Below are 24810 nucleotides of genomic sequence, written 5' to 3' on the forward strand. Positions count from 1 at the left end.
GAGACTCATCACACCTAATAATCACTCCGCCGTAGATAGAATGTAACCAGGGCCGCGCATTTTGAACTCGCCATCATTCTATCTCATAGTCTACTGCGTAGAAAGTGAATGTAACCAGGGCCGCGTAGTTTGAACTCACCATCATTCTATTCCATTGTTCTATGCTGGACTAAGTTGGGCGCACGCACGCCCGCATGACAGAGAGCGTAGGCTATCCCAGTTGGTAGCTGGATTCTGGCAGAGAGGAAAGAAGTTATCTGATTCTAGTGCAGTTGTCTGGGCAGTTGGCAGACCTCTGCGGCCGCTATTTCGTAGTCTTTTGAAGGCAATCTAACATGTAGCCTACTTTAAATATTAAGATAGTTTCAAACGGGGGATATGCGAGACAACGGACACTTTTTTGACACAGAGACAGAAAGGCTATGTCAGTCTACTGCAGTGTATGAGAACCGCTATAATCGGATCTCATTTGTGCTGCGGGAGAGGGAATGACGAGGAAGAGATGCTCTTAAAAATATAGCCCAGGCTATCAGCAATTGCCGTCCACCACGTGCAAATTAATAGGCTACAAAGTGGGCATCTGGAAGCAAGATAGCCTACCGTGTGCCATGCGATTTAAAATCATGGCCGCTTGGAACTGGAATGAGTTGCCTTTTCGTTTAGGAGGGAAAACGCGAACCCCTTTCTCGGGTTCGCACCCACATCAGACGTTTGCATGAGAAAGTGTTTCAGCAACAAAGTTGTAGCCTGCAGTAGCCTAAACTTTAGCAGATATCGGGGTATCATAGGCCTACAAGGGATTGATTTGTGTGGTTGTGCGTGTGAGAACAGCGCTCGGATCTCATGCGGCACTGGAGAGGAAAGGACGAGGGGGGGTGTCTTTACGCAGCTAGCAGCAAGTTTGCGGTCCACAAAAATATGAAAATCAATATCGGCTGAAAAAGGCTTATAAAATAGGCATCTAACTAAAATGTTGAAGTTGCACAGTGTTTTCATTTATCATGCATCATTTTAGTAGGCTAAGCGAAGCCCAGTAGCAGTCCACACAGAAATGCACTTCACACCGTTTCATGGAACTTTGCGCGCTGGCGCTGTCAGCTTGTCAGCTCGTCATTGCATAGCAACCATACAATCAATTCGGAACTACTTTGCTTAGCGGAGCAGGTAAACAAAGTATGATTAAGGTAACTAATAAACACGAATTCGAACATTTATTCTGGTATTTTGTTGGCAAATGAACTATTGTATAAAAGCAATATGACCCTCGTGGTCGGGATGATGTGCACTGACATCCTCCCTGGTGTGATTGCCGACGGCACTCAGCCTTCGGCTTCGTGCCTATGGCCGAACCACACCAGGGAGGATGTCAGTGCACATCATCCCTCCCACTCGGGTCATATTGCTTAAACAAAAATGTCACATGCCACATAATCTCCCAAAAAACATTTAAACTGGATTGCAGTATCATTTTAAAGTCAACTGACTCAGTTTTGACCTCTGTGCAGTTACTGCCTTTTTGCTTTGTAGGGCAGATCTGAGTTCTTAGTCCAGTCCAAATGTGCCATGTCCGTAATTTCAGAGAAACACAGACGTCCAGTGATAATGTACTGTAAGTCCTGCGTGAATCTTGTGAGTGGCGTACTGCACAGGAGCACCTCAGTTACCTCAGTGTGTGTGTGTGTGTGTGTGTGTGTGTGTGTGTGTGTGTGTGTGTGTGTGTGTGTGTGTGTGTGTGTGTGTGTGTGTGTGTGTGTGTGTGTCAGTCATCAGACTACTCACCCACATCAGCGCCACTCAGTGCGTTGCCCAGGGGCCAGGGGCGTAGGTCCACCATCTTGCCGTTGACGTTGAGGAGCTGTACGCAGCCCTGGAAGCCACGGTTGGTGCCCACCGACCGCACCAGCCAGTACACGCTGGGCGCCCCACCCAGGTGCAGCGGGGTGCGGAAGGTGATCTTGGTGTACTGCCCCTATGAGAGGACGATATTGAAGACGATATTGATACTGACATGATACAGAGGACGACTTTTTTTTTCCAGGGACCAAAGGTGCTGAAAAATTCAGATGCCCATTCATGTTTTGTATATAAATTACGGGGTTGTCGTATTCTAGTAAAATAACAATTTCAGATACATGTGATAATCTTAGAAGCTGTTTACACATAGGTGGATATTTTTAGAAACTCTGGATTGAAAAAAAGATCCCTTTTTTAGGCACCTGTCACAATGGAGTTTTTATTTTGATTATCCACATGTCGCGTTTATGCATAAAATGTCCTTTAACAGTTGCAGTGCATTACAGCCTCATGGTGGCTACAGAATCAAGTTTGTGGAAATGTGCAGTACATAGGACATATCAATGCACTGAAGATTATCTTGGTGTACTTCAACTATGACAGGACGATATAAAGAAGATTGAAATATTGCTTCATTGTTCAAGTCATTGTTCACTTACTTAAGATACACATAACCATCGGCTGACTCTGGACGGTTATTAATTAGACTTTTAATCATACCTGGAGCCCCTTTAAAGTGTGAAAGAATGAAATAGTTGTGTCCAGTGGTGTAGTCTACGTAGAATGCGGGTATACGGAGTACACCCACTTCTACATTTCAGGGATCTCAGTATACCCACTTAAAATTGATTGATCCATTGTTTTGAATAGCACAAATATATACAGTATACCCACTTCAAAAAAATATCAATATACCCACCATAACAAAGTAGACTACACCACTGGTTGTGTTGCCGTACATCATTTGTTATTACAAACGCAAATTGCCTGGGCCATTTGGTCCTTTGCTCACCACTGCCCTCAACATAAGGCCACAACTCCCCCTGTAGGAGAGGAGAGCAGCTAAATAAGTTAATCATACTGTGTACTTAGTAGGTGTATCTCTTCCAAGTCCTCCATATCCTCATATATTGCGTTGCATCTCTGCTGTGTTGTTGATGAATTGCAAACTCCTACCAGTATCAAAATAATGCAGACAATTTCACACTTGAACACATTCCTACAGTGTGTACGTTTGATAGATGTAATGCCACAAGAATATGAATGTAGCCATGAGTAAACGTCTTAATGTGTTTGACCTTGGCCAGCTTCAAGGCACTGCATTGTCTTCAGTAAATGTAGCTAGCATCCATTTTATTTTCAAGGAGCAAATTAAATCCATTCTTTCTCTTTCTGTTGGACCCGGAGAGTCTTCAGCAGCATGTGTAATTGCCTAACTGCCTGTAGTGGTCTTTTTTGTTTTGTTTTGTTTTTTGTTTTTTTTCCCACTTACTACAACACAGACTTTTCTTCTTGGTTTTGATGAACTTTGAACATGTTAATTGCTGAAGGGTCTAGATTTTAGAGTGTATGTAGTTTTCGTTTTGTTTCTTTGATACAAAGCCATCCACTACTGTTCTTGGCCTTGCTTGCGCTGTGCATCTGAAATGTTTTCAAATTTGATACTGTAAAAACAGAACTCTCCTTCCTAGATGTACCCTCTTTAAAGCATGTTCTTCTCTGACCTGAGATAAAAAAGAATAAAGCAAAAATAAAGCATGTTCTTCTCTGACCTGAGATGAGTTCATCCTGACCTATGTCGTCTTCGGACATGGCCATAGTCAGCAACTCTACAGCCAAATTTGATCTTTTCATGAACATTTACTAATTAATGAACAAATATTTGTTTGTATGAAGAAGTACAGTAAGTTTTGCAGGCAAAAATGTCTATTTCTGGAAATTCAAAATGGGGGACAATGGAGAAATCCCCCTTTTCATGTATGAAAAATGTAAGTTTCTCAGTCATAATGAACTTAGAATTTGATGGCGCTGGTAAGTATTTGTGTATAAGGTAAGTCCTACCGTGCACCTTTAAGTTAGAAGTGACTAAATTGATCTACAGTGTACATGTTACCTTTTTAACACCCATGCATGACTAGTTAACTGATCCAAAACTACTTAACTCCTACTGTAGTTCCCATCCCACCTCCCCCTCTTGCAGGGGGAAAGGGGGGACCTAGTGTGAAGATATCAATGCATTGAAGTCAAAGTGCTCCGAATGTGTTACAACACTTTCATTACAGTGCCATTTCTTTATTATATCTACATTTCGCCATGTTTCATTTAGTACAACTACTTTTGGATCGGTTTTATTGCCTTACCATGCAGAGGTCAGTTTTGTTGTGTAAAATGTGTCATGTGATTTGGTGAGGTGTGGCATGTAATCACAATAGCAAATGGTTTGTTCGTTTGTTTGTTTGTGTCTGTTTGTTTGTTTGTGTGTTATTTGTATACACGTTTGACCTCACCAGTGAGCAGCTGGAGTCCATCTGAAGTTCATTGTGTGTGTGTGCTGCTGTGAGCAGTGATTTGGTAAGGTGTGCAATAGCAAAGGGTTTGGTTGTTTGGGTCGGTCTGTGTGTTTGTTTGTTTAAAGGTTTGACCTCACCTGTGAGCGTCCAGAGACGAGCCTGATCTCGAAAAATTGTGTCTCATTTCTCACACAAACCAACATCCAAGATTGTGTACATATTCCGACGCATTCCCTGCTGTCTAGAGCACATAGGTAACTTCTGATTGGTCTAGCTGTGCCCTTCCCAAAACCATCCCTAAACCTAACCTGTCAGTAATGCAATGTTTCGTAGTTTTACAACTGTGCCCTTCCCAAAACCATCCCTAAACCTAACCTGTCAGTAATGCCACGTTTCTGAGTTTTAAATTTGTGCCCTGACCAAAACTTTCCCTAAACCTAACCTGTCACGGACAGCTGCATGACCACTGCGCATGTGTGTCAAAGAGAATGCGTCGTAAATGCGACGCAATTTCAGTTTTTGGTTTGCGTGAGAAATGAGACGCAATTCGTTCGAGATCATGTTGCAGAGACAGGCATGTTGTCAGCCATCTGAAGTTCACTGTGTGTGTGTGCTGCTGTGAGCTGTGATTTGGTGGTGATTTTGGAGGTGTGCAATAGCAAATGGTTTGGTTGTTTGTGTGTGTGTTTGTATTGTGAGTTTGTTTGTTTAATTGTTTACAAGTGTGACCTCACCGGTGAGCGTCCGGAGACGGGCGTGTCATTGTCCATCCTGAGCCATCCGGAGAGGCCGTCCCTGAAGATGGTGACGGTGTGCCACTGGCCCAGTGACACCCTGCTCTCGCTCTGGATCTGGGCCGAACCCGTGCCACAGTTGAACCTAACGAACACAACACCACCACCACCACCACAGAAAACAGGCGGTTATTATAACCCCACCCATCACCAACACACAGCAGACAGTTATCTATTTTATTGGGGGGGAGGTTATTGCCTTTATTTGACAGGACAGTGAAACTAGTGACAGGAAGTGAGTGTGCAGAGAGAGATGGGGAAGGGTCGGCAAAGGACCCGGGATGGCCGCATAGCAAACGAGCGCCCTACCATTTGCGCCACGGTAGGGCCAGCAGACAGTTATCTATTATCGCATTATAGCATGACCCATCCCCACTACATATCATGACCTGGCACCACAGCATACTAACTTACATAACATTACATTACATTACACTTAGCTGCCGCTTTTTTGTTTGTTTGGATTGAACCTACAACCCTGTGATCTACTGTCCAACTCCCTAGTCACTAGCCCACGACTGCCCCATACCGTTAGTTATCATAATCTGACCCACACCCACACGAAAGATAGTTAAGTTATCATAATGAAGAGACATGAAGTGTCTACATAGATCACAAGAATGGGATTCGTGGGATGTCATACATTGGTCTCTACATAGATCATATAGGGGACATTTGTGCAATGGTTCACAAACATTGCATGTTTTACATTTGTATGAAATGTTACCGGAATACACCAGCAATAAGTGGGCTTGCAATCCCATAAAGATCTATATAATTTAATAATATTTCACTGCAAATGTTCAATGGTTTATATGAAATTGAGTGCAGCGGGAGTTCAACGGCAGCTCAGACTGCAAATGTTGACATTAAAATGGCGAATAGTTTAAATTAGCCACCACAAGCCTGTGCTGCGCTTTCAATTTATGAGTGATGTCAGTTTATGGAGCAGAAATGTTTAATCTAGCTGAAGCTGAAATGGTACACAGATAGCATATGTAGCAGTTAAGGGAGACTAAGAAGCTACAGCACTTGCCTGGTTCACACCAGACCATATCACAAGTGACATACAGTATGTCTTTCAGATCGGAAAGATTGTGCAAAGCAGCATGGGATTTCCCAGGCTAATACAGTATAGGTTGCAAGAGGAAATGTCACTCATAGAAAACTACGTACAGACAGAGGCTGAACTGTTCTAAACCTTCCTCATGGGTTAGCCTACGTGGATGGTACCAAAGCTAGTTAGACAATGACTTCCAACAGAGTTACAAAAGAATGAACCAATAAAATGGTTGTAAATTACTGTACGGGTATGTGTATTTAGTTGGTAAACTACTTAGTGCTGCTTTAAGTGCTTTGTATAATTGTCCATATGTTGCATCACTAGTTCTTGTTTAGCAAGGGTGAAGTGGCACATCACGCTAATGCACTGTGCCATGAATGGGCTTGCACACCTATGAGGACCTGGGTTCGAGTCTGGGTAATTTCTCAAACCCATCTTTTCTCTCTCTCCCACTCATTTCTTGTCAGGATTTTCACCGTTATATCCAAAATAGAAGAAAAAAAGCCCATAAAAATATACACTAGGTATTTTAACCCTTCCTCTACAATTTCTTCCAGTTCTTCTAGAATTTTACCAGAACATTCCACAGTTCCCATAAAACACTGTGTTAAAAGTCCTTATGACATCATGATGAGAACAAAATTCTAATCAGATACATGTGATGGTACTCCTCAAAGGGTTAATGTTCATGTTTTTGTGTTACTGTCCCACCTGTAGTGCACTCTTCCCCTGATCAAGGAGATGGAGATGAAGTCTCCGCGACCGTGCTCATTCTCCCCACAGTACAGCAGAAGGCCATCCTCAGACTCAGCCTGCCAGTTACACACACACACACACACACACACACACACACACACACACACACACACACACACACACACACACACACACACACACACACACACACACACACACACACACACACACACACACACAAGCAGAAATCATTAGCTGTGTGTAACATGGTTATTTAGAACATGACTGTGCACGGTACTGTACCAGCTGATTTACCTTGAACTGAACAGTGATTTGAAAGGTCTGGTAAGAGTTCTTCAGGGGCTCAAAGGTCATGTGGGAATAGCCCAAAAATCTTGGGAACTGCACCATCACACCTGTAACATGAAAGACAGAGAGAATGAGAGATACACAAAGACAGGCAGACAGATAGACAGAGAAGGGGGAGACGGGGGAGGAGAGGCAGAGAGAAAGAAAGAGAGTAGGGAGAAGCAGAAAAAATGAATTCATATATCTTATGAAGTACACAGGACAGGGTTTAATTATCTGAATTTGTCACCCAGCAGACCGCATTGGTATTTTGGGGATATTTAGATCCATTTCTCTGGCTGACTGTGCTAGTGGTCATCAGGAACATTATGTCTTTCTCATGTCCCTTCCAAAAAATGCGGGGAAAAAATAAAGGAACCCTTGGAGGTGTTGTCGTGATGTAGTGCACTAAGACACAGTGCCATGATCGGGCCCAGCTGCCCATGAGGAGTTGCCCAGGTTCGAATCCGGCGCGGGTCTTTTCCCCCACCCATACCCATCTCTCTCTCCCACTCATCTCCTGCCATCCCCTCACTGTCCTATCCTAATTAAGGGGAAAAAATATAAACCCCTTAAGACATGTCCCCTGTTATAAATTTGCTATTAGCAAAATGACAAGGGCCAAGTTGTAATGCATTACTAACAGCACTGTGTAATGCCATAGTAGTGCAGTGCTGTGGTAGTAAAACTTTTCAAAGACTAATATAGCGTTCCACTGGCAAAACGGTGTGCATTATGGGGCTACTAAAAAAACACAAGAAAGAAACCCTGCGAACACCACTAGTTCTGCTATAGTGCAGCCGCTAACTCCTCTCATTGACTCCAATCCATTCGTATCACTTTTCCTCCCTGTGTGACAGTAAGCACTGAAGGGGAGGTCAGTGTGAGTATTATACTGTAAATGTCTCCCCAAACAACGGCTCTCGTGGGCGGTCATGACACAGCCAGTCAGTTCTCTGTCATTCACAAGGAAGTTAGAAGCAAACAACAGCTGCCAAAAGCACCCATGGGAGAGTTCCAGGCCAGCTAGCACACAGCAGTGTCTCCCCACTAGACCATGTTCATATGTGTGGGCTGTGTGCCCCCTGTCTGTGTGGGTGCAGTCATGTACAATTCAGGGTAAGCTCTACTGCAATAACTGGGCATGACAGTATGTGCAGTAGCTACTGTAATGTGAAGGCTAACTTGTACTTAGGGCTGCACAATTAATCGAAAAATAATCAAAATCGTGATAAAATAGTGAAATCGAACTCATGATTTTAATCGTGATTTAATCGTGGCAATAGTGACCTATTTTAGAGAGCGTCCTTGAATCCAGAACATACTGACAGGCTAGTGTTTCTGGCCAGAAATCCGTCCACTGAAGTTTTATTACAATTCATTTTATTTTGCTCATCCCGTATGTAATTCATTCTTGGTTATATTTCATCTTGTTATAATTTTCAAAAAAAATCTGCAAAAATCAATAATCGTGATTAATAATCGTGATTATGATTTTGACCAAAATAATCGTGATTATGATTTTTTCCATAATCGTGCAGCCCTACTTGTACTGGTATAGTATATACAGCCTATACAGCCAAGGAGAGCCTGTAGCCTACTCTCATCTCATCAATGGCTGAAGTTCCCGTAAGCATGTCCTGTACAGCCACTGTCCCATTTTTCTATTAGTAACTATGCTTTAAAAGTAAGTAAATAAAATGCATTTATAGTGTGCATCACTATTCACAGACAAGACTGTCACGAAGTGTGTTACAGTGGTAGGCTATGAGGTTAAAAAAGGTAGATTATGTGATGTACTATACACTGTGAAATAGGTACCACTTGAAATTCAGGGTCAGATGTACAAACGATGTACAGAGGTACAGAATGGACAGTTTAGCCCATACTAGAGCCTGTACCCTTATCCATTGCTGAAATGGCCTGAATCATGGCAAGTAGGCCTACAGCAAGCCTGCATTGCTCCAGGGCGGCTGTCTCTTTATCCAAGTAGCTGTAAGCTGTTTTGGTTAAGAGAGTCAACTGCTAGGAGAATTATATTATATTAGAATTATATATTGTAAAATAAGTATCAGTAGTGCATCTGCATCACCAGAAAAGTGTTTTAGCCGATAACTCGCAAAAATACAAATACTACCCACCACGCACATCCATTGACATACATTTGAGAGTGCACTGTGACAAGAATAAGGAAATTATATTCCATCTATTTGGTCACTCCAAGAAAATGGCTCCAATCATTGATCATTGTCACTGGCAAATCCCACACACAGACACACAGACACACAGACACGCAGACGCACACACACACACACACACACACACACACACACACACACACACACACACACACACACACACACACACACACACACACACACACACACACACACACACACACACACACACACACACACACACACCCAAAAACACACACACACAATGCAGAGGCAGTGAAAATGTTTCCTGACATGATCTGACAGGGAGTAGAAAGTAAATGGACAGAATCTCCAAAGCAGCAGAGCCTAAGAAACCAGAAACGCAATGATGACTTCCAATCTAGTCAACCAATACTAAATGCCTTAGGAGAGAGAGAACGAGAGTGAGAGAGAGAGAGAGTGTGAGAGAGAGAGAGAGAGAGAGAGAGAGAGAGAGACAGAGAGAGAGAGAGAGAGAGAGAGAGAGAGAGAGAGAGAGAGAGAGAGAGAGAGAGACAGACAGACAGACAGACAGACAGACAGACAGACAGACAGACAGACAGATAGACACAGAGACAAAAATGCAGAGAAAGAGACATCTGTGGGTCCTCAATGACAGCTACCAGAGACGTGCAGTCTCGAGGGGGGTCTTTCAGGCGACTTGAGACACGAAGAGGAGCACTCTGATTGAGCACTGAGCAGAGAGCTCTCTGTCCCTCTCTCTCTCGCTCTCTCTCTCTTTCTCTCTTTCTGTAGAGACTCTTTCTCTCACTCTGATTGAGCACTGAGCGGAGAGCCGTCTCTGGGGGGGACCAGGCTTTAAACGTCTCCAATTTAAGTGCAGAACGGGCCTGACAGTTACCATAAGAGAAATAAAATGCAGTTAAGAGACTGGGGAAAAATAATTTAATTTATCCCCCCGAAGTTGGATTTTTTTTATTATGCAGGAGCCTGCAGTAATGACCTGAACTAATGTTATTTCGTAATACTTACGGACAGAAAATATCCGAGTGAAAATGCAGAAGCGCTGTATGCACCAAAGTGTGACAGCAAATTCACTTATACGGTACCCTAGTTATAGCACCACTTACTTTCCTCATCATGTGGGCAAATAAACTGAATTAATTCTATGTCTTTACTTGCCTGATTATCATAAACTTGCAATCGCGATTCGATGCCGCAGAAGGTGTTGCGTCACTAGGAGGGCGCAGCCTGGCTATGCCTTTACACTCTGGGAGCTAAAACCTACTCCAAAAAATGTATTCACGTTTTTGGATGTGTACCCTCACTGCAGGTATGTCCTCGGCAGCCTAGCACATAGTAAAAATGGGAGCCTATCATAGTCAGTCAGGCAGATGCCATTTAAACGTGATCTGATGTCGCATGTTAAAATTACACTTTCCATTCCACAAGCCAAATGCAAACCCAAACCTGAAACTCTTCCTACACCTCTGAGTGTGAACCACCTGAGCACTACCAATCTACCACATTTGTCTGACACCTGTATCAATTCTGACAGTGTAAACCAGTGTTTCCCAACCTTTTTTGTCTCGTGTACCCCTAAGGCTTTTCGTTGTGCCATGAGTACCCCCTAAGTCAAGTTTTATATTGCTTTCTCTATGCTAATGTAACTAAGCTCCATGTATTTGTTAAAACTAACATTTTCCGAGTACCCCCTGCAGTGTGCTCGCGTACCCCTAGTGGTACACGTACCCCTGGTTGGGAAACACTGGTGTAAACCACAACCTTCGATACTCTCTATGAACCTCTGAGTGTGGAGCACCTGGAGCACCTGAAGCATGCTAATGTCTCTTACTGTCGGAGCTTGTGTGTCGCCCTAGCGGAGCACCTGAAGCATGATTACTTCTTTTCAGCAACCAGTCCATTGGCTCCCCAGACTTGGAGGTGGTTAAGTCTGGAGAGTCAATGGACTGGTTGCTGAAAAGACATCCGTGTGCCACCAGATTTCTTGCCTTTTCACTAATGTCTGGCCCTATGCGGGTTTCACAAGATTGTTACTACGGTAGTAGAGCGGAGTATATCATTCCCTTGTTCTACATTCTCCCCTGGGGGTGTTGGCAAGCCCTAGGGGGGCATTGAGAAGGATACAGCTGAGTGGGGGCGGGGCTTAGTTCCCATTGGGGTGCGTTGGTTAGTCTATTTTATTTTTCAATACTAAGGGGGGCATTGGCAAGCTTATGATGAGGTGAAGGGGGCATTTGTTTTAAAAAAGGTTGAGACCTGTTCTACATGATAACGTCTCTTACCCTCGGAGCATGTGTCGCCCTGACGGCCGAGACTGCAGTGGCATCGCGAGCCGCCACTGTCGAAGTCGCTCAGGCAGAAGCTATCCGAGGGGCACACCGTATCCTCGCACGCCAGATCGTACAGCCGCGGCACCTCGCCCCTCCACTGGGTCATGGGTCGCGAGGGCGTGGGCTTGGGCAAGGCCACAGCGGTGGTGGTGGTGGCGGGCACTGAGGTGGTGGTAGTGGAGGAGGAGGAGGCCGATGTGGCCTTGGTGGTAGTGATGGGGTCTAGGGTGAGAGCACCAGAGGAGGAGGTGGAAGAGGAGGAGGTGGAAGAGGAGGAGGGGAGGGTGAAGGATACGGTGCTGGCTGGGGCAGGGGCGGAGGAGGAAGGGGACCACACAGGGGTGGGGAGGGTGGTGGTACTGTTGGAGGACTTCGGGCCCATCCTGAAGATCACGTTCCTGTTCCCCGGACCTCCGGGTCTGATCCTCAGCGGGGATCTCCGGTCGTCGTCAGGGATGAGCGGAGTCTTTTTGAGCTGGGTAGATGACATGGTTACCGTATAATTCATTACATAATCCATTTTTTCATGGTGGTGGGAACCCACTTCATGTGGTCAAGCTCTTCTCTCATTTGGTGACACATCAAAATGATCAAACAGCAAACCAACCCCTCCCGATGCATATACATTTATTCAGTACAGCATTTGTTCATAGGAATGCTTTCAATAGCATAATTCTCTGAACGAATGCTGTGAATTTATAGTTTATGATTTCATGATTGGCCAAAGTCTCCAGCGTTTGCACTGTATCTCTCATTTTTACTCTACTGCTTAGGCTTTAATTGCACTTGTGTGCTGTGGAGTGCTGTGTCACAATGGCAATGGGAGTTGGAGTTTCCCAGTTGGGCTTTCACTTCACTTAATTGTTTACTGCATAACACGATAACTAACCTCCTCAATGAAGTCATCATAGTCATCCGCATCAAAGCCATCCTCATCATATTTTCTCTTCTTGTCCATGGTGGATCGCAGGTCATCTCCACTGGTCACGTCTGCTGAGCCAAAGCCTGAGGATTAACATGTCAGATTAGGATATATGTTAATATACGTATCAAAGACATGATTTGTCTCACTGCAATTGACTACTTGGCAGCTGAATACATTTGCTACACTTAAACATTGCGTTTCCTCCCTGAACATTTTTTTTTTAGCAGAAACCATAACGCCAGTGGATCTAAAACAAGAGACTGACGGAAGCGTCTAACTTTCTAACAACATTTTTGTGCCATATAATAAGCCATGGTACCCACACAAAGTACCCACATAATAAATGGGATACTGTTCAGCTAAGTGGGCACTGCCATGGCATAAGCCCCTTAAGAAAAAAACACTTCTTATGACATCAGCCCTTACATAAGAGAGGGGATTGGGGGGGTTGAGGTCAGACATGCGGCCAGGCCGCACAATCACCAAATCCAAAATGCTTCCAATGACACTATGCAGCATTCTAGAAAATACATACTTGCACCCTATGCAGTGATCTACATACATACACTGTACTGTATTACAGTATACAGTGAACAAATGGAGGCTTTTAAGGAGTTGGCTAGACTCGTGCATGTACAGTATCTGAGGTGTGCCGGCTTTATGTGTGTGGCCTGACTGTCTCTGCAGGGGGCGTGTGTGTGTGTGTGTGTGTGTGTGTGTGTGTGTGTGTGTGTGTGTGTGTGTGTGTGTGTGTGTGTGTGTGTGTGTGTGTGAGCGCGCGCACGTGTGTGTGTGTGTGTGTGTGTGAGGTGTGCTTTCTTTATGTTTGTGGCCTCTGCCTGTGACCACAGGGGGCCTCTTGGTCTTAATCCTGTCTGATGAAGCCCGCTTCACTAACCCGATTTCAACAAGTGCACGCATGCCAGTGACTGGGTGTGTGCTTGCAGGCGTGATGGGGGAGTGTCTGAGTCGGTGTGTGTGCTTGTGCGTATGTGTGTGTCTATCTATATTTAGGTATATGTGTGATTGCTGTATGTGTGTGTGAGTGTCTGTTTGAGTGTACCTGCGTCTCTGTGTGTGCGTGCACGGTTATCTTCCTGCGTGGTTGCATTTGTGCATGGGTGGAGGTGTGTGTGTGGGGTTGCATGTGTGCATATGTGGGGGCGTGTGTGTGGGGTTGTGTGTGTGTGTGTGCGTGCTTGTGTATGTCTGTGCTAAGTGGTATGTGAGGAAGAAGGGGGGGAGCACGGAGTATAAGGACCAAAGAGTCAGTCGGAGTCCTTCCTTCTCCAACAGCCAAGATGCTTAAGATCCCTAATTCAATTAGCCCCGTTTAACCTACTCACCGCCTGCAGGCATGTAGACAGCCCAGCACGAGCACTCGCTCACAGCCAACACTAGCCTGCACTCTGGCCCAAACAAGAGGCCCACACACCGCCCTAAAGCGCCCCACCGCCATTGTCCACCACTCAGGCCACTACCCACCTCTTCCCCCCACTTAAAACTACTGTACATCTGCCCCACCATGGCCTAAAGGTAGGCCAGTAGGTTACTACGCCGATGACCTGGGTTCGATTCCGGCCCAGGTCATTTGCTGATCCGCCCCCATCTCTCTCTCCCACTCACTCCCTGTCACCATCTCCAACTGTCCTGTCAAATAGGCAAAAATATATATTTTTAAAAAGTACTGCACATCCACCTCTAGTACAGGAGGCAGGCCTGAGCATATAGAATACATGGGTAGATGACGTGACGTGTAAATTTTGCTGTCGCAGGCTCTTAAAATTAAGTAAATTCATGCTTTCAAAATTGTCAATGCTTTAAATGATTAAACTAATGTCGTTGTTGTGAAAAAGTAATGTGTAATAAATCCAGAGCTTAAATAAGTATACTTAATTTTGAGTCAAATGTCACATTTGTCCTATGGTGTGACTGAGGCAAGCCTTGTTTCTCCATATTAAAACATTTTTAAATAAATAATCAAAGCTCAGTCATTTGTCTAAACAACCCTGGCATGTTTTTCAAGGTGTCTATTTTAGCAAGTGGCAATGCTTAATTTTTTTCCTGTTTTTCTGAGACCGTATGGACTTATGAAACTTTGTCGCAGAAAATAATGTCCTGTGGTGTGACATCATTTTTTTGGTTAAGTCTGTGGATAATTATCTATTGTTGAAGCTCCAGCGGTACATAAATTGTGACTTTAGACCCTTAAGAAGCCAATGGCAAGGGTGGATTTTAGAATTTTCTCTCAGAGTTCTTCAGTCAATCAATTATGTTTTGCTACCACAAGATGTATTAGTTTTGTAGTCCTTTGGTGTGACAGCCATAAAATAAATTTTGACAATAGTGTATATTTTTCATATTTTTTTCTTATGTAGATGTATGAAAATGCATCTTACTAAAGGTGAAATTGTATTTCAGTTGGCAACGACATGGCTTTAAATTAACTCAAAAGCTCAAAAGTCCTATGGTGTGATGGTAAAAGTCCTATGGTGTGATGGTAAAAGTCCTATGGTGTGACACTTTGGAGTATCACACCAAAGGACAAACAGGTCACACCAATGGACTAGATATTTGAGAAATAGCTTTTAAAACAACTGCTAGTACATTTTTGTTGGGTTTTTTTTTGTTTGACTAGATAAATATTGTGTATTCAAATTACTTATTCCTTCATTGGCCTTTGGAATTTATACTTTGATGCATTGTTGATGAATATTTGCTGTTGATTTTAGATACTGTCAAATGATATAAAATGTCATTAATGGTGCTTTGAAACCATAAAATATAACGGTAACAGTGAAGGAAAGATCAGTGAGAGAGTATATAGAGGAGTATAGATGAATAAAGTATGCTGTGGAGAGCTCAATATACAGCATAAATGTGCTGTCCAGCTTGAGAGACCAAACAGGCACTGGCCACTACACACTACAGATTCAATGGTGTGACAGTCATAGCATACCTACAAAAGTGTGATGGTCATGCCAAGGTCACCCTTCAGTATGAGTCTCATGAGCTCTGCAGGTTACATTCAATGACCGCATGGCTGTCATTAAGTGTTACGATAGGCTGATAATCGACGATTCAAAGACTTATGAGTGTAAAGTGTAGGTCCATATTGACTACAACATTATATTATGATCAAAAGACAAAATAATCATGTTGATATATTTGTTTCTGGCTCAGTTTTGCATTTCTGTCCTTTAGCGTGACATGAATGTCCTACGGTGTGACATGTTTTAAATGCTCAAATATTTGTTTGAGCTAAACAATATGTTTGATAAACACTGAATATTGCATTAGGGAAGAACAAATTATCGTCCCTGAAAAGTTAGTATAAATTCGGACAATTTTGAACATTTAAAAGAAAGATATCCCTGTTTTTCCTCGAAGGTTTCTAATAATCTCACATCTAATGGGAAAAAAAATACTTAAATGGTAATTCCTCATTAAATTAAGACTTTAAAAAATGTCAATAAATATGAAGAGTGTAACAATGTTCATAAAACTCCATCAAGCCATTTCTACATTACTTAATATATTTATTTCTTAACGTCACACCAAAGGACGCATTTTCAGCAAATTGCTTTATCAACGTAAATAAATAATCAATGAATAGACCAACATTGTGACCACTTGGATTTTTTGAAAGATTAATTGCTGCACTATGTAGACATATACTTTTTTCACTCATAAACAATGTTTTGTGAAAAAAATGTTTTTTGCTGCCTATCCGTCATCTACCCACATACAGAGTACAGTATATACAGGATACACATGTAGGTACATTCAGTATTCAGTGTATGTGTATGGGTCCCACCCCCTTCCAGAGTTGTATAAAGTAGAAGTAATCTTACAAATGTAATTACAGCAATAGTGGCATCATGATATTAAATGGTTTGTAAATGTCATACTACTAGTGTTGTAATTACATCTGTTAGAGTTTTCTACGTTCTACTTCTACATTACACAACTCTGCTCTGCCCCTTTGACCCCCTGGTATTACTGGAGACGGCTATAACATTAACCGACACCCTGGCCCTAAAGAGGCGCCCACTCGCACCCCGTCTCTCAGCACACCCCCTTTCCTCTGCCACCTGTCAGACCAATTCCAACAATATCTCTAATACCATCTTTCATACCTCATCTCTAAACCACCAGCAAGGCAAAAGGGCCTGAGGTTTACTTGTATTACTGGAGATCATCCCACAAGTAATGTCTCTATAATAATATTATTGTCACCAAAATGGTAATAATGACCAAGTCTTCATCGGTTGACCAAGACTCCTTGCATTGTCATGGCAATATTGTACAGTAAGAGGCTACCCCATCCACTTTCCTCTGCTCTGCCCCCTGGGCACAAGCATTAACTCCCAACCCCTTCTCTCGACTCATACCCTCACCCTCTACCAGGATCTGAGGCCCATTGGAGCAAATGTTATGTCATTTTTAGAATATGGTGACCAGGAAGTGTAACAGCTAATCGGCTAAAGCTAACCAGCCAAATCCCGACCTCTCTACTACCCACAACCCCCCTCTCCTGTCACTACTCAAACCACCATGGCAGACAGATCTGAGAAAGCATTATCCTTTAGGCCTGGTGCCTAAAACTATGCATCCACCCGTGTGCGACCGAGTGCACACACAGTACCAACTTCAGGATGACTGAAGCACTTCGCAAGATACTGGAGGCATCATCTAGGGCCCCCATACTCAAATAGCGGCCCGCGGGCCACCGCGGGGCATCTATTTGTGGCCCTCGAATAATTTTGAAAAATGAAAAAAAAAAAAAAAAAAAAAAAATTTTTTTTTTTTTTTTTGGTCCGATCGCGCTGCCGGCTCTTATTTTGAAATCGCGCCACCAACGCTAGGAAGATGCGTTCCGTGTCTCCGCCCCCTCAATCAGTTTCTCCCTGCAGGCTCCAAACAGAAGTGACTATGAGGGTGGCAGAGGCTGTTGTGAGGTAGACTACTGAAGGGAAGTACGGTAGAACTTGTAAATAAATTATTAACAAAGTTCTCTTTGCCTCGTTTTTGAAAGTAATGGTCCACATTTCATTGCATACAGTGTGTTAGGACTTCGAATTGGTTTAGCACTAGCTGTAGCTAGTTGCTAACACAAATGAAGGCAAATTGTGTTTGAGCTCTGCTGGCAGCTAACTAGGGGTAGCCTACTTAAAAACGAATTGCTTGATAAACTTTTCACACTTTTAAACAGTCCCCAAATAGTTCGTTTGGAAAGCTAAGCCCCTCATAAGATTTCAAACAAAGTTATGAGCAACTTGATGATTTATTATTGGCTGTTGCATTTAATCAACATTGCATCAATGTGCCATTTTCTTGTTGGCAAAACCTGGTGTCCTCCTATCTATGTGTCCTCTTTGTTGGGTCCATTATTGCATCTGATTCTCATTATGCATGTGAGAGCTGCATAAACAAAGTCATAATAAGCAACATTTGTTTGAAAAGTGTTATCTTCAGGCTTATTGGTTTTCTCACTAAGAAATAAATGTTTATGAATGTAGTCTGCAAATATAGGCTAATCTTATGTCATTTAAAAAAAGATAATCTTATGTCATTTAAAAAAAAATACTGAAGGGTGGGTGGCAATGACAGCAAGGCAGGCACCTCACCCCACAGTGCTCCAGAAAAATGCAGGCCCTTTATGAGAGAAATGTTCTCCCATCCTGTCACTGGAAACGGAATATCTGCTGTGGGTGTGAGTGCGTGTGTTTTGTGATTACAAAGGCCTTATCATTTTTAATTTTTTTTTAAATATTTTTTTTTGGTGGGGGTCGTGTCGTGTCAGCCCGGCCCGGCCCTTTATTGGGAGGAATTTTGAAAAACTGGCCCTCGGGGACTTTTAATTGAGTACCCCTGATCTAGGGTCAGATAGCCAACAGGGATCTTATTCATGTTTTCCTCCATTGTTTGACTCTACCACGAACTCAACATGGAAGTTCTGAAGATCACCCCTCGCTGTTCTGTCAATATTGCACCGTACACACGTGTTCATTGTAACAGGTGCTCTACCACACAAAAAATTGACATAAAATGTACATGGCAACGTGTTCATGCACAAAGTGCTACACCAATGTGCTGCTCACCGAGTGTGCGCACGGGGTTGTTGATGGTGCTGGGAGGGCCGACTCCGTGGATGTTGACGGCGCGCACCACAAACTGGTACTCGGTGTCGGGGAACAGCCCCTTCAGCACCATGGAGGTGGCCTCCACCGGCTCTCGGATATACGTCCACTCCGTGTCAAACTCCGGCCTGGGGATGTGGAAGAGGGGAGACCAGTTTACAAGAGTAATGGATGGCAACAATATATTGTAATATTGTATGTTGTACAATTACTCCATGAAGATAATGTCTCCAAATTGCGTGTGTGTGTGTCTGTGTGTGTGTGTGTGTGTGTGTGTGTGTGTGTGTGTGTGTGTGTGTGTGTGTGTGTGTGTGTGTGTGTGTGTGTCTGTGTGTGTGTGTGTGTGTGCGTGTGTGCGTGCGTGCGTGCGTGCGTGCGTGCGTGCATGTGTGTTAGTGCCCTCTGTCATGCCTATATTGTGATAGTGGCTGTCTATTTCTGTGGCTCTAAGCCTCAATGTTTACCTGGTGCTCTATGCTCCACATGTATGTCTATGTCCTGTCTTTACTTAAATAAGTCTTTATCAGATATGCAAAATGAATTTCAGTGTCACCCTACAATTTTGTATTGTATTGTCATATCATATGGTGTTGTATCACAACTGGCAAAGTTCAGCAACAGAACGTTAGTAAGCCTCAAACAGTACAGATGCGATGGCCCGGAGCTTATCGTCTTTAGCTCAGTGGTATCATACCTGCGCTTCACAATCACAATCAGATTTCTTAAATAAGTAGTACCTATTAATGGATCGGCATGACCAGATGGGAATGGTTGGAAAGGGCACAGAGAGGATGGAGAGCAAGGCAGGAAGGATGGAGAATTTGTGGCAGGAGGGACAGTGGGTAGAATGAATGGGAGGATGAAGGAGGAGGAAGAAACCGGAGGACATTGTAGAATGAGGGACGTGGATATGTGTGAGTTTGAGGAGAGAGAAAAGAGTGAAAGGGCAAGAAGGAAGGGACAAGTGGTAAGAGAAGAGAGGACCGGAGGACGTTGGGGCATGAGGAATGGACAAGGGTGTGTTTGGGGGAGGGGGGAAGGCAATGAGGCGGCACAGGTGGGGGAAGTGAAAAGGGTAGTGGGGCATAGGTGGGGGGGGGAGATGGGATGAGAGTGCATGGACAGAGAGGAAGGAACAAGGGTACCTTTGGATGAACGAATATGGGGAGGGAGGGGGAAGTTAAAAAAAAGACTGAGAATGAATATGGGGAGGGAGGGGGAAGTAAAAAGAAGACTGAGGAGGTATAAGGGACAGGTATGTGGATATGACTAGGGGCAGAAGATGGCGGAAAGGGAAGATTCATTGGAGCTGGAGGGGCAGGGATGAGGACAGTGAGAGGTTGAGGGGGCAGGAAGAGAAGGGATGGATAATAGTGGTGGAGGGACATGGGCCAAGGGGGCAGTAGGGTTTAATTATAGGCCTTCAGTGTTGAATAATAAACGGCCAGGTGTTCTAATAACCTCAAACTAATGAAATGTGTTTTTTTATAATTCAGAGAGGTCTCCTGTGTTCGGACATTGATTGATGGGGGTTATAAGGAAAGGGAAGAGGGTGGACATTACACTGTGAGGTTAGACCTAACGTGCAGAGCTTAGACCTCTGTCATTTGTGTGCAAGAGTCACTAAAACACAGGACTCGGTCTTGTACATTTTCAAGACTACATTTATATGTGCGTATTTGTAACATTATATTGACATTTCACAAAAAATAAGACAGGCTTGAAATGAGCACGGGTCTAACAAAGCAAGCGACATGACATTTGCGCTGCCTTGTACTCGAGCACGTCATTTCAGTTCACTTGGTGAGAGAGTTTGTAGCACACCGTTATAACGGAAGCCTACAGAAGAAATTTCTAGAATTTGATTATCTGAATTCTTCGGGGGAATTGGCCCGTATGCAAATGTGTTTTGCCGACCACTGATCTACAGTATTCTGGCTATTCCAACAGGCTGCCCTCTGAGTTCGGAGTTGGGTAGTCCTCTCAGTTCGTCCCTGACGGCGGTTGTCAGGGGAGTTGAAAGCAGTCTATACAATATGATGCCGCCTGGGTTGCATATTCCAAACTTTCCACTTGCACCATTGCTACTGTATAAAATGTACAAACTTACCAGACATTTGCAGAGATTTTGTATGCATCAATGGCCAATTAAATATGCTAGTACAGTACAGTGACCAAAAAATCAGCGAAGTGGATTTCATTCATGAATAAATGTATAAAATCTACAAATGAATTCACGACAAGCACTAATACTTCTCATTCTAAAACACAAAAGACAGTGAAGGAGTGATACAGAGAACAGAGAAATATTTCCAACATGCATCTAAAATTGTGCTGCTGTCAAAGCCCGAACCGCAGCCATTGTGAGATTAACCATTCGAGAGAGGTCACACAATGCACAGCACTGTCCCAACCTTTTGTCAGAGTGAGACAACATTGCATTGGACCATTCTGTACACCCCATTCATGTCATGATTCTTTTGATGGTGTACGACTCTACATCCCCCATTACCCAGCTTTGGCCAAACCCGGGGCAAAGTCATCTCAAAGGGCCCCTACCCACTCACAATACATACAATGTACTAAGGACCCAATTATGTCCCCGTCCCTCCCTTTCCCTGGCCCCAGGACAACTGACCCCTTGGCCTACCCCCCTGTCGGCTTCCCTGCTCATACAGATCCCCATGCTACGTCGATGCTCAGTCACATTGTTGTGCCCAGTTACAGTTAAGTATTGTGTTGTGGGCGAGAAAGAACGTCTCCCGTTTAAAGCAGACCAGGCCACAAACTGGCTGTCTCTCCCCGAGGGGCTCAAAGGCTCAAGGATGGAGACAGAAGAAGAACCATGAGGCCTGGAGACAAAGCACTACTGGCTCTATTCATTCAGACATTTCACATTTTTGAATTAACCAAAGAGAAAAAGAATACAGAGAGAAAAGAGAGACAGACACGGAATACACAATCCATTACTGTGAGCCTGTTATCAACATTCCATTGGAGTTGACTATGAAAAACAGAGGACAATCCTGAGCACTCTCTCTCTCCCTCAGAAAACAACTTCAGCAAACGGAACTGATTCAAGTTTGTTGGTTGAGTCAAGGTCTTTGGGACTTACTTTGTAATTGTGCTAAAAAAAAACATTTCAAACGTTTGTTAAAACTGCAAATTAGCTTGGTATCATACATAGGTGTCTCATAACCCCTGTGGTCTTTAGTGTAAATACGTGAGAAGTACGGTATGACCGGCCAGCCAGCAGGCCTGGACGTCAGGCAAAGGGCTATGGTCAACAGACATTTCTGAACTCTGAGAAGGAATACACTTCTGTGACCTTGTCCACCCCACAAAGTATGTTTAACATGCATGTAATTTGCCCTTCACTGTGGCCTCTTACTGCAGATAAGGTCGGTGGCGGGCCTGGTCACAATTTGCTGAAAATACTCAACTACATCACAACAACATTGCTATGACATTACAGAGAGCCTTAAGTAACAGATTAAGACATAGCCATTACAACTTTGGTGACAGTAAGGTTATAACATAGGCTCTGCGCTAAAGGGTTTTAATGTCTATATGTAATATAGATTTGATGAAGGGCTAGAAAGTGTTGTGCCATGTGATGTATACACAGTCGGTCAGCCAGCTTGATTGACCCCAACAAGGAAGTATGTCAAGGGATGTGGTCTGCACACAGCTCTGAACTCAGAGAAGGAATGCACGTTCTTGACCCCATCCCACAAAACATACTTACAATTTAGTGTCTAGATGCATTACGGTTTTGATGAAGAATTGATGAAGAAGTGAATGCATTGCACATAAAGTATACTACATGATGGTGGTGAGAATGATGTGCATATGGGGGCTCGTTTATGTAGTCAGAACTGTGCGTGTGAATGCACAAACTATCAAATGAGGAGATTCTGAATGATTTTCATTCAGAGTGCATTGAGTTAAATAAATAAAATGGTGAATAAAAACAGTGAATTCATCATAGTGCTGTTACAGTAACACATAGGGTAGATTACATTCATGTGCAAACTGAGCTACATTTTGATGGCTCTCTCTATACTCCTTCCGTGTCTTTTGTTATTATTTCTGAAATAATGCACCGTTGAAAAAAGAACCTTAAAGACTATAGCAGCTGTTTAAATACATGCTGTACTGCAGCCAGGAGGGCCAATCGCATGATTAGACCACACCAGTCAGAGTTCGTCCCCGTTGGTCTTCGTTCGGCCGACATGGGAGGAAAGACTCAAGGTGAGGTCAGGGGAGAGAAACATTGCTCGTGTTTTGTTTTTCAATGAACACCAACCACCACCACCACCACCAACCACCGCTACATTCCGGCGACAGAATCTGGAAAGCGGTAAAACGATCGCTTTAATGACATGGTTTCCGTCCGCAAGAACACAATACACTCAGAACACTCTTGTGTTTCACTTCTTTCTCTGCAGAATGGTGAACGGGGGCGAATGAGGGTGTGTGTGTGTGTGTGTGGGGTGGGGGGGGGGTCGAGGAGGTAGGGAGGCTGCTTTGGTGGTTGAAAAGTTCAGGAATCTAGTGTGAAACTTCAAAAAAAATATCCAAGCACTGTGGGTGATCCATAGGGGTGGTTGCATAGGGAGATGTGAAGTGAAATGAAAAGAAAAAAGAGAGGGTAAAAACTATAGAGGGCTATAAAATCGGTGAGTCGGCCATCATTAAAATGGGCACAGACACATCTTTGACAGTTTCCTCCGCAACAACCTTCAAACAGCTGGCAGAAGGTTCAAAACCACCAAGTCCAACATCCGACTCCTGGTCTATGCCATACATACACTTTTTTGACGTGTGTGTGTGTGGGTTTAAGACTTTTCTTTTCTACCTAAGACAAAGCATAGAAGATCCCTGACCAAACAGGCTGTCTGTCTGCTGAAATATGTGTGCTTGATGTTCACAGGTATGTGCAGGCCTACGTGCGTGCGTGCTTGCTTGCATGTGCAAGATCCCTTGAACAAGCTGCGTGTTGTGTGTGTTGAGTGTGTGTGTTCAAGTGTTCATGTGTTTATGTGAGTTTGAGAGCTCCCGACCAAGCAGTGTATGTGTGTGTACTATGTGTGCCAATTGGGAGTGTGTAAGTGCGTGTGCTTGTGTGTGTGTGCGTGTGTGCGTGCGCGCGTGCGTGCGTGCGTGCGTGCGTGCATGCGTGCGTGTGTGAGAGAGAGAGAGAGGATGAAAGGAAGGCGTGCCTGACTGTGTAACTGACTGACATGTTGCCCGGTTGCTCCGGTTACCTGATATAGGCCACAAGAAAGTGCAGTACGGGCGCGCTCCCCTCGCTCTCGCCCTGTTTCCACGACAACGCCAGCTCCGTATCGGACACAGGTACCACGCGGGGCTGAGTTGGGGGAGACGGGGGCATGCACATGTCTGCAGAGGAGAGAGAGAGAGAGAGAGAGAGAGAGAGAGAGAGAGAGAGAGAGAGAGAGAGATAGAGAGAGATAAGGAGAGAGAGAGAGAGAGAAGAGTGGGATGAGAACAAAGGAAGAGAGTGGGGAGAGAGTTGGTGTTGAAGTGGAAGTGGTAGGCAGTCCAGGATGTTTTGTTGAAAGAAGAAGAAACGTCGAAAGAAAAGTTACATTTGGGAGTAAATCTATTTCATACGAAAGTTTTGTTTGGTTGTTTGTTCCAAACATTCAAGGGCAGGTCAGTCAACAAAAAAACATTCTGTAGCACAATGCAAGCAAGCAAATATTTCAGAATATTCCACTTCTGCTTCGCAGTAGCTCATAAGATCTTTGTGGTAAACTAACTGTGCAGTAGCTTGGCAGAAGTTCCGGATCCATAAACCCTGGGACCCACACTCAGTTCTGGCCTGAGGCAGTTTCCTGATTCTCAGCCCATCCCCAGTTCTTGACATTTGCTTAGAGTCCCATCAAATATGAGATTGAAGGCAATCAAAATCTCTCAAAAAGGGTGAAAGGAGGGTCTGGGAAGCAGGGCGCAGTGGCGCAGTTGGCAGAGCACCCATACCAGAAGTGGACATTT

At 43.9% G+C, this 24810-nt stretch overlaps 1 protein-coding gene across 1 annotated transcript in view; it reads right to left on the reverse strand.

The window, feature by feature from the left end:
• Window positions 1-24810, reverse strand: part of LOC134446341 (pikachurin) — a 67539-nt gene that overhangs the window by 16327 nt on the left and 26402 nt on the right. Inside the window, exons 6-14 of the mRNA XM_063195688.1 lie at window positions 24057-24192; window positions 18748-18914; window positions 12608-12723; window positions 11956-12193; window positions 11671-11880; window positions 7173-7273; window positions 6873-6973; window positions 5039-5183; window positions 1780-1969 (exon numbers count right to left, since the gene is read on the reverse strand). Of these exons, the coding sequence (XP_063051758.1) occupies window positions 1780-1969; window positions 5039-5183; window positions 6873-6973; window positions 7173-7273; window positions 11671-11880; window positions 11956-12193; window positions 12608-12723; window positions 18748-18914; window positions 24057-24192 (1404 nt within the window). The remainder of the gene's footprint in view (window positions 1-1779; window positions 1970-5038; window positions 5184-6872; window positions 6974-7172; window positions 7274-11670; window positions 11881-11955; window positions 12194-12607; window positions 12724-18747; window positions 18915-24056; window positions 24193-24810) is intronic.

The sequence above is a fragment of the Engraulis encrasicolus genome, chromosome 3 (assembly GCF_034702125.1).
Source record: "Engraulis encrasicolus isolate BLACKSEA-1 chromosome 3, IST_EnEncr_1.0, whole genome shotgun sequence".
Classification (NCBI taxonomy): domain Eukaryota; kingdom Metazoa; phylum Chordata; class Actinopteri; order Clupeiformes; family Engraulidae; genus Engraulis; species Engraulis encrasicolus.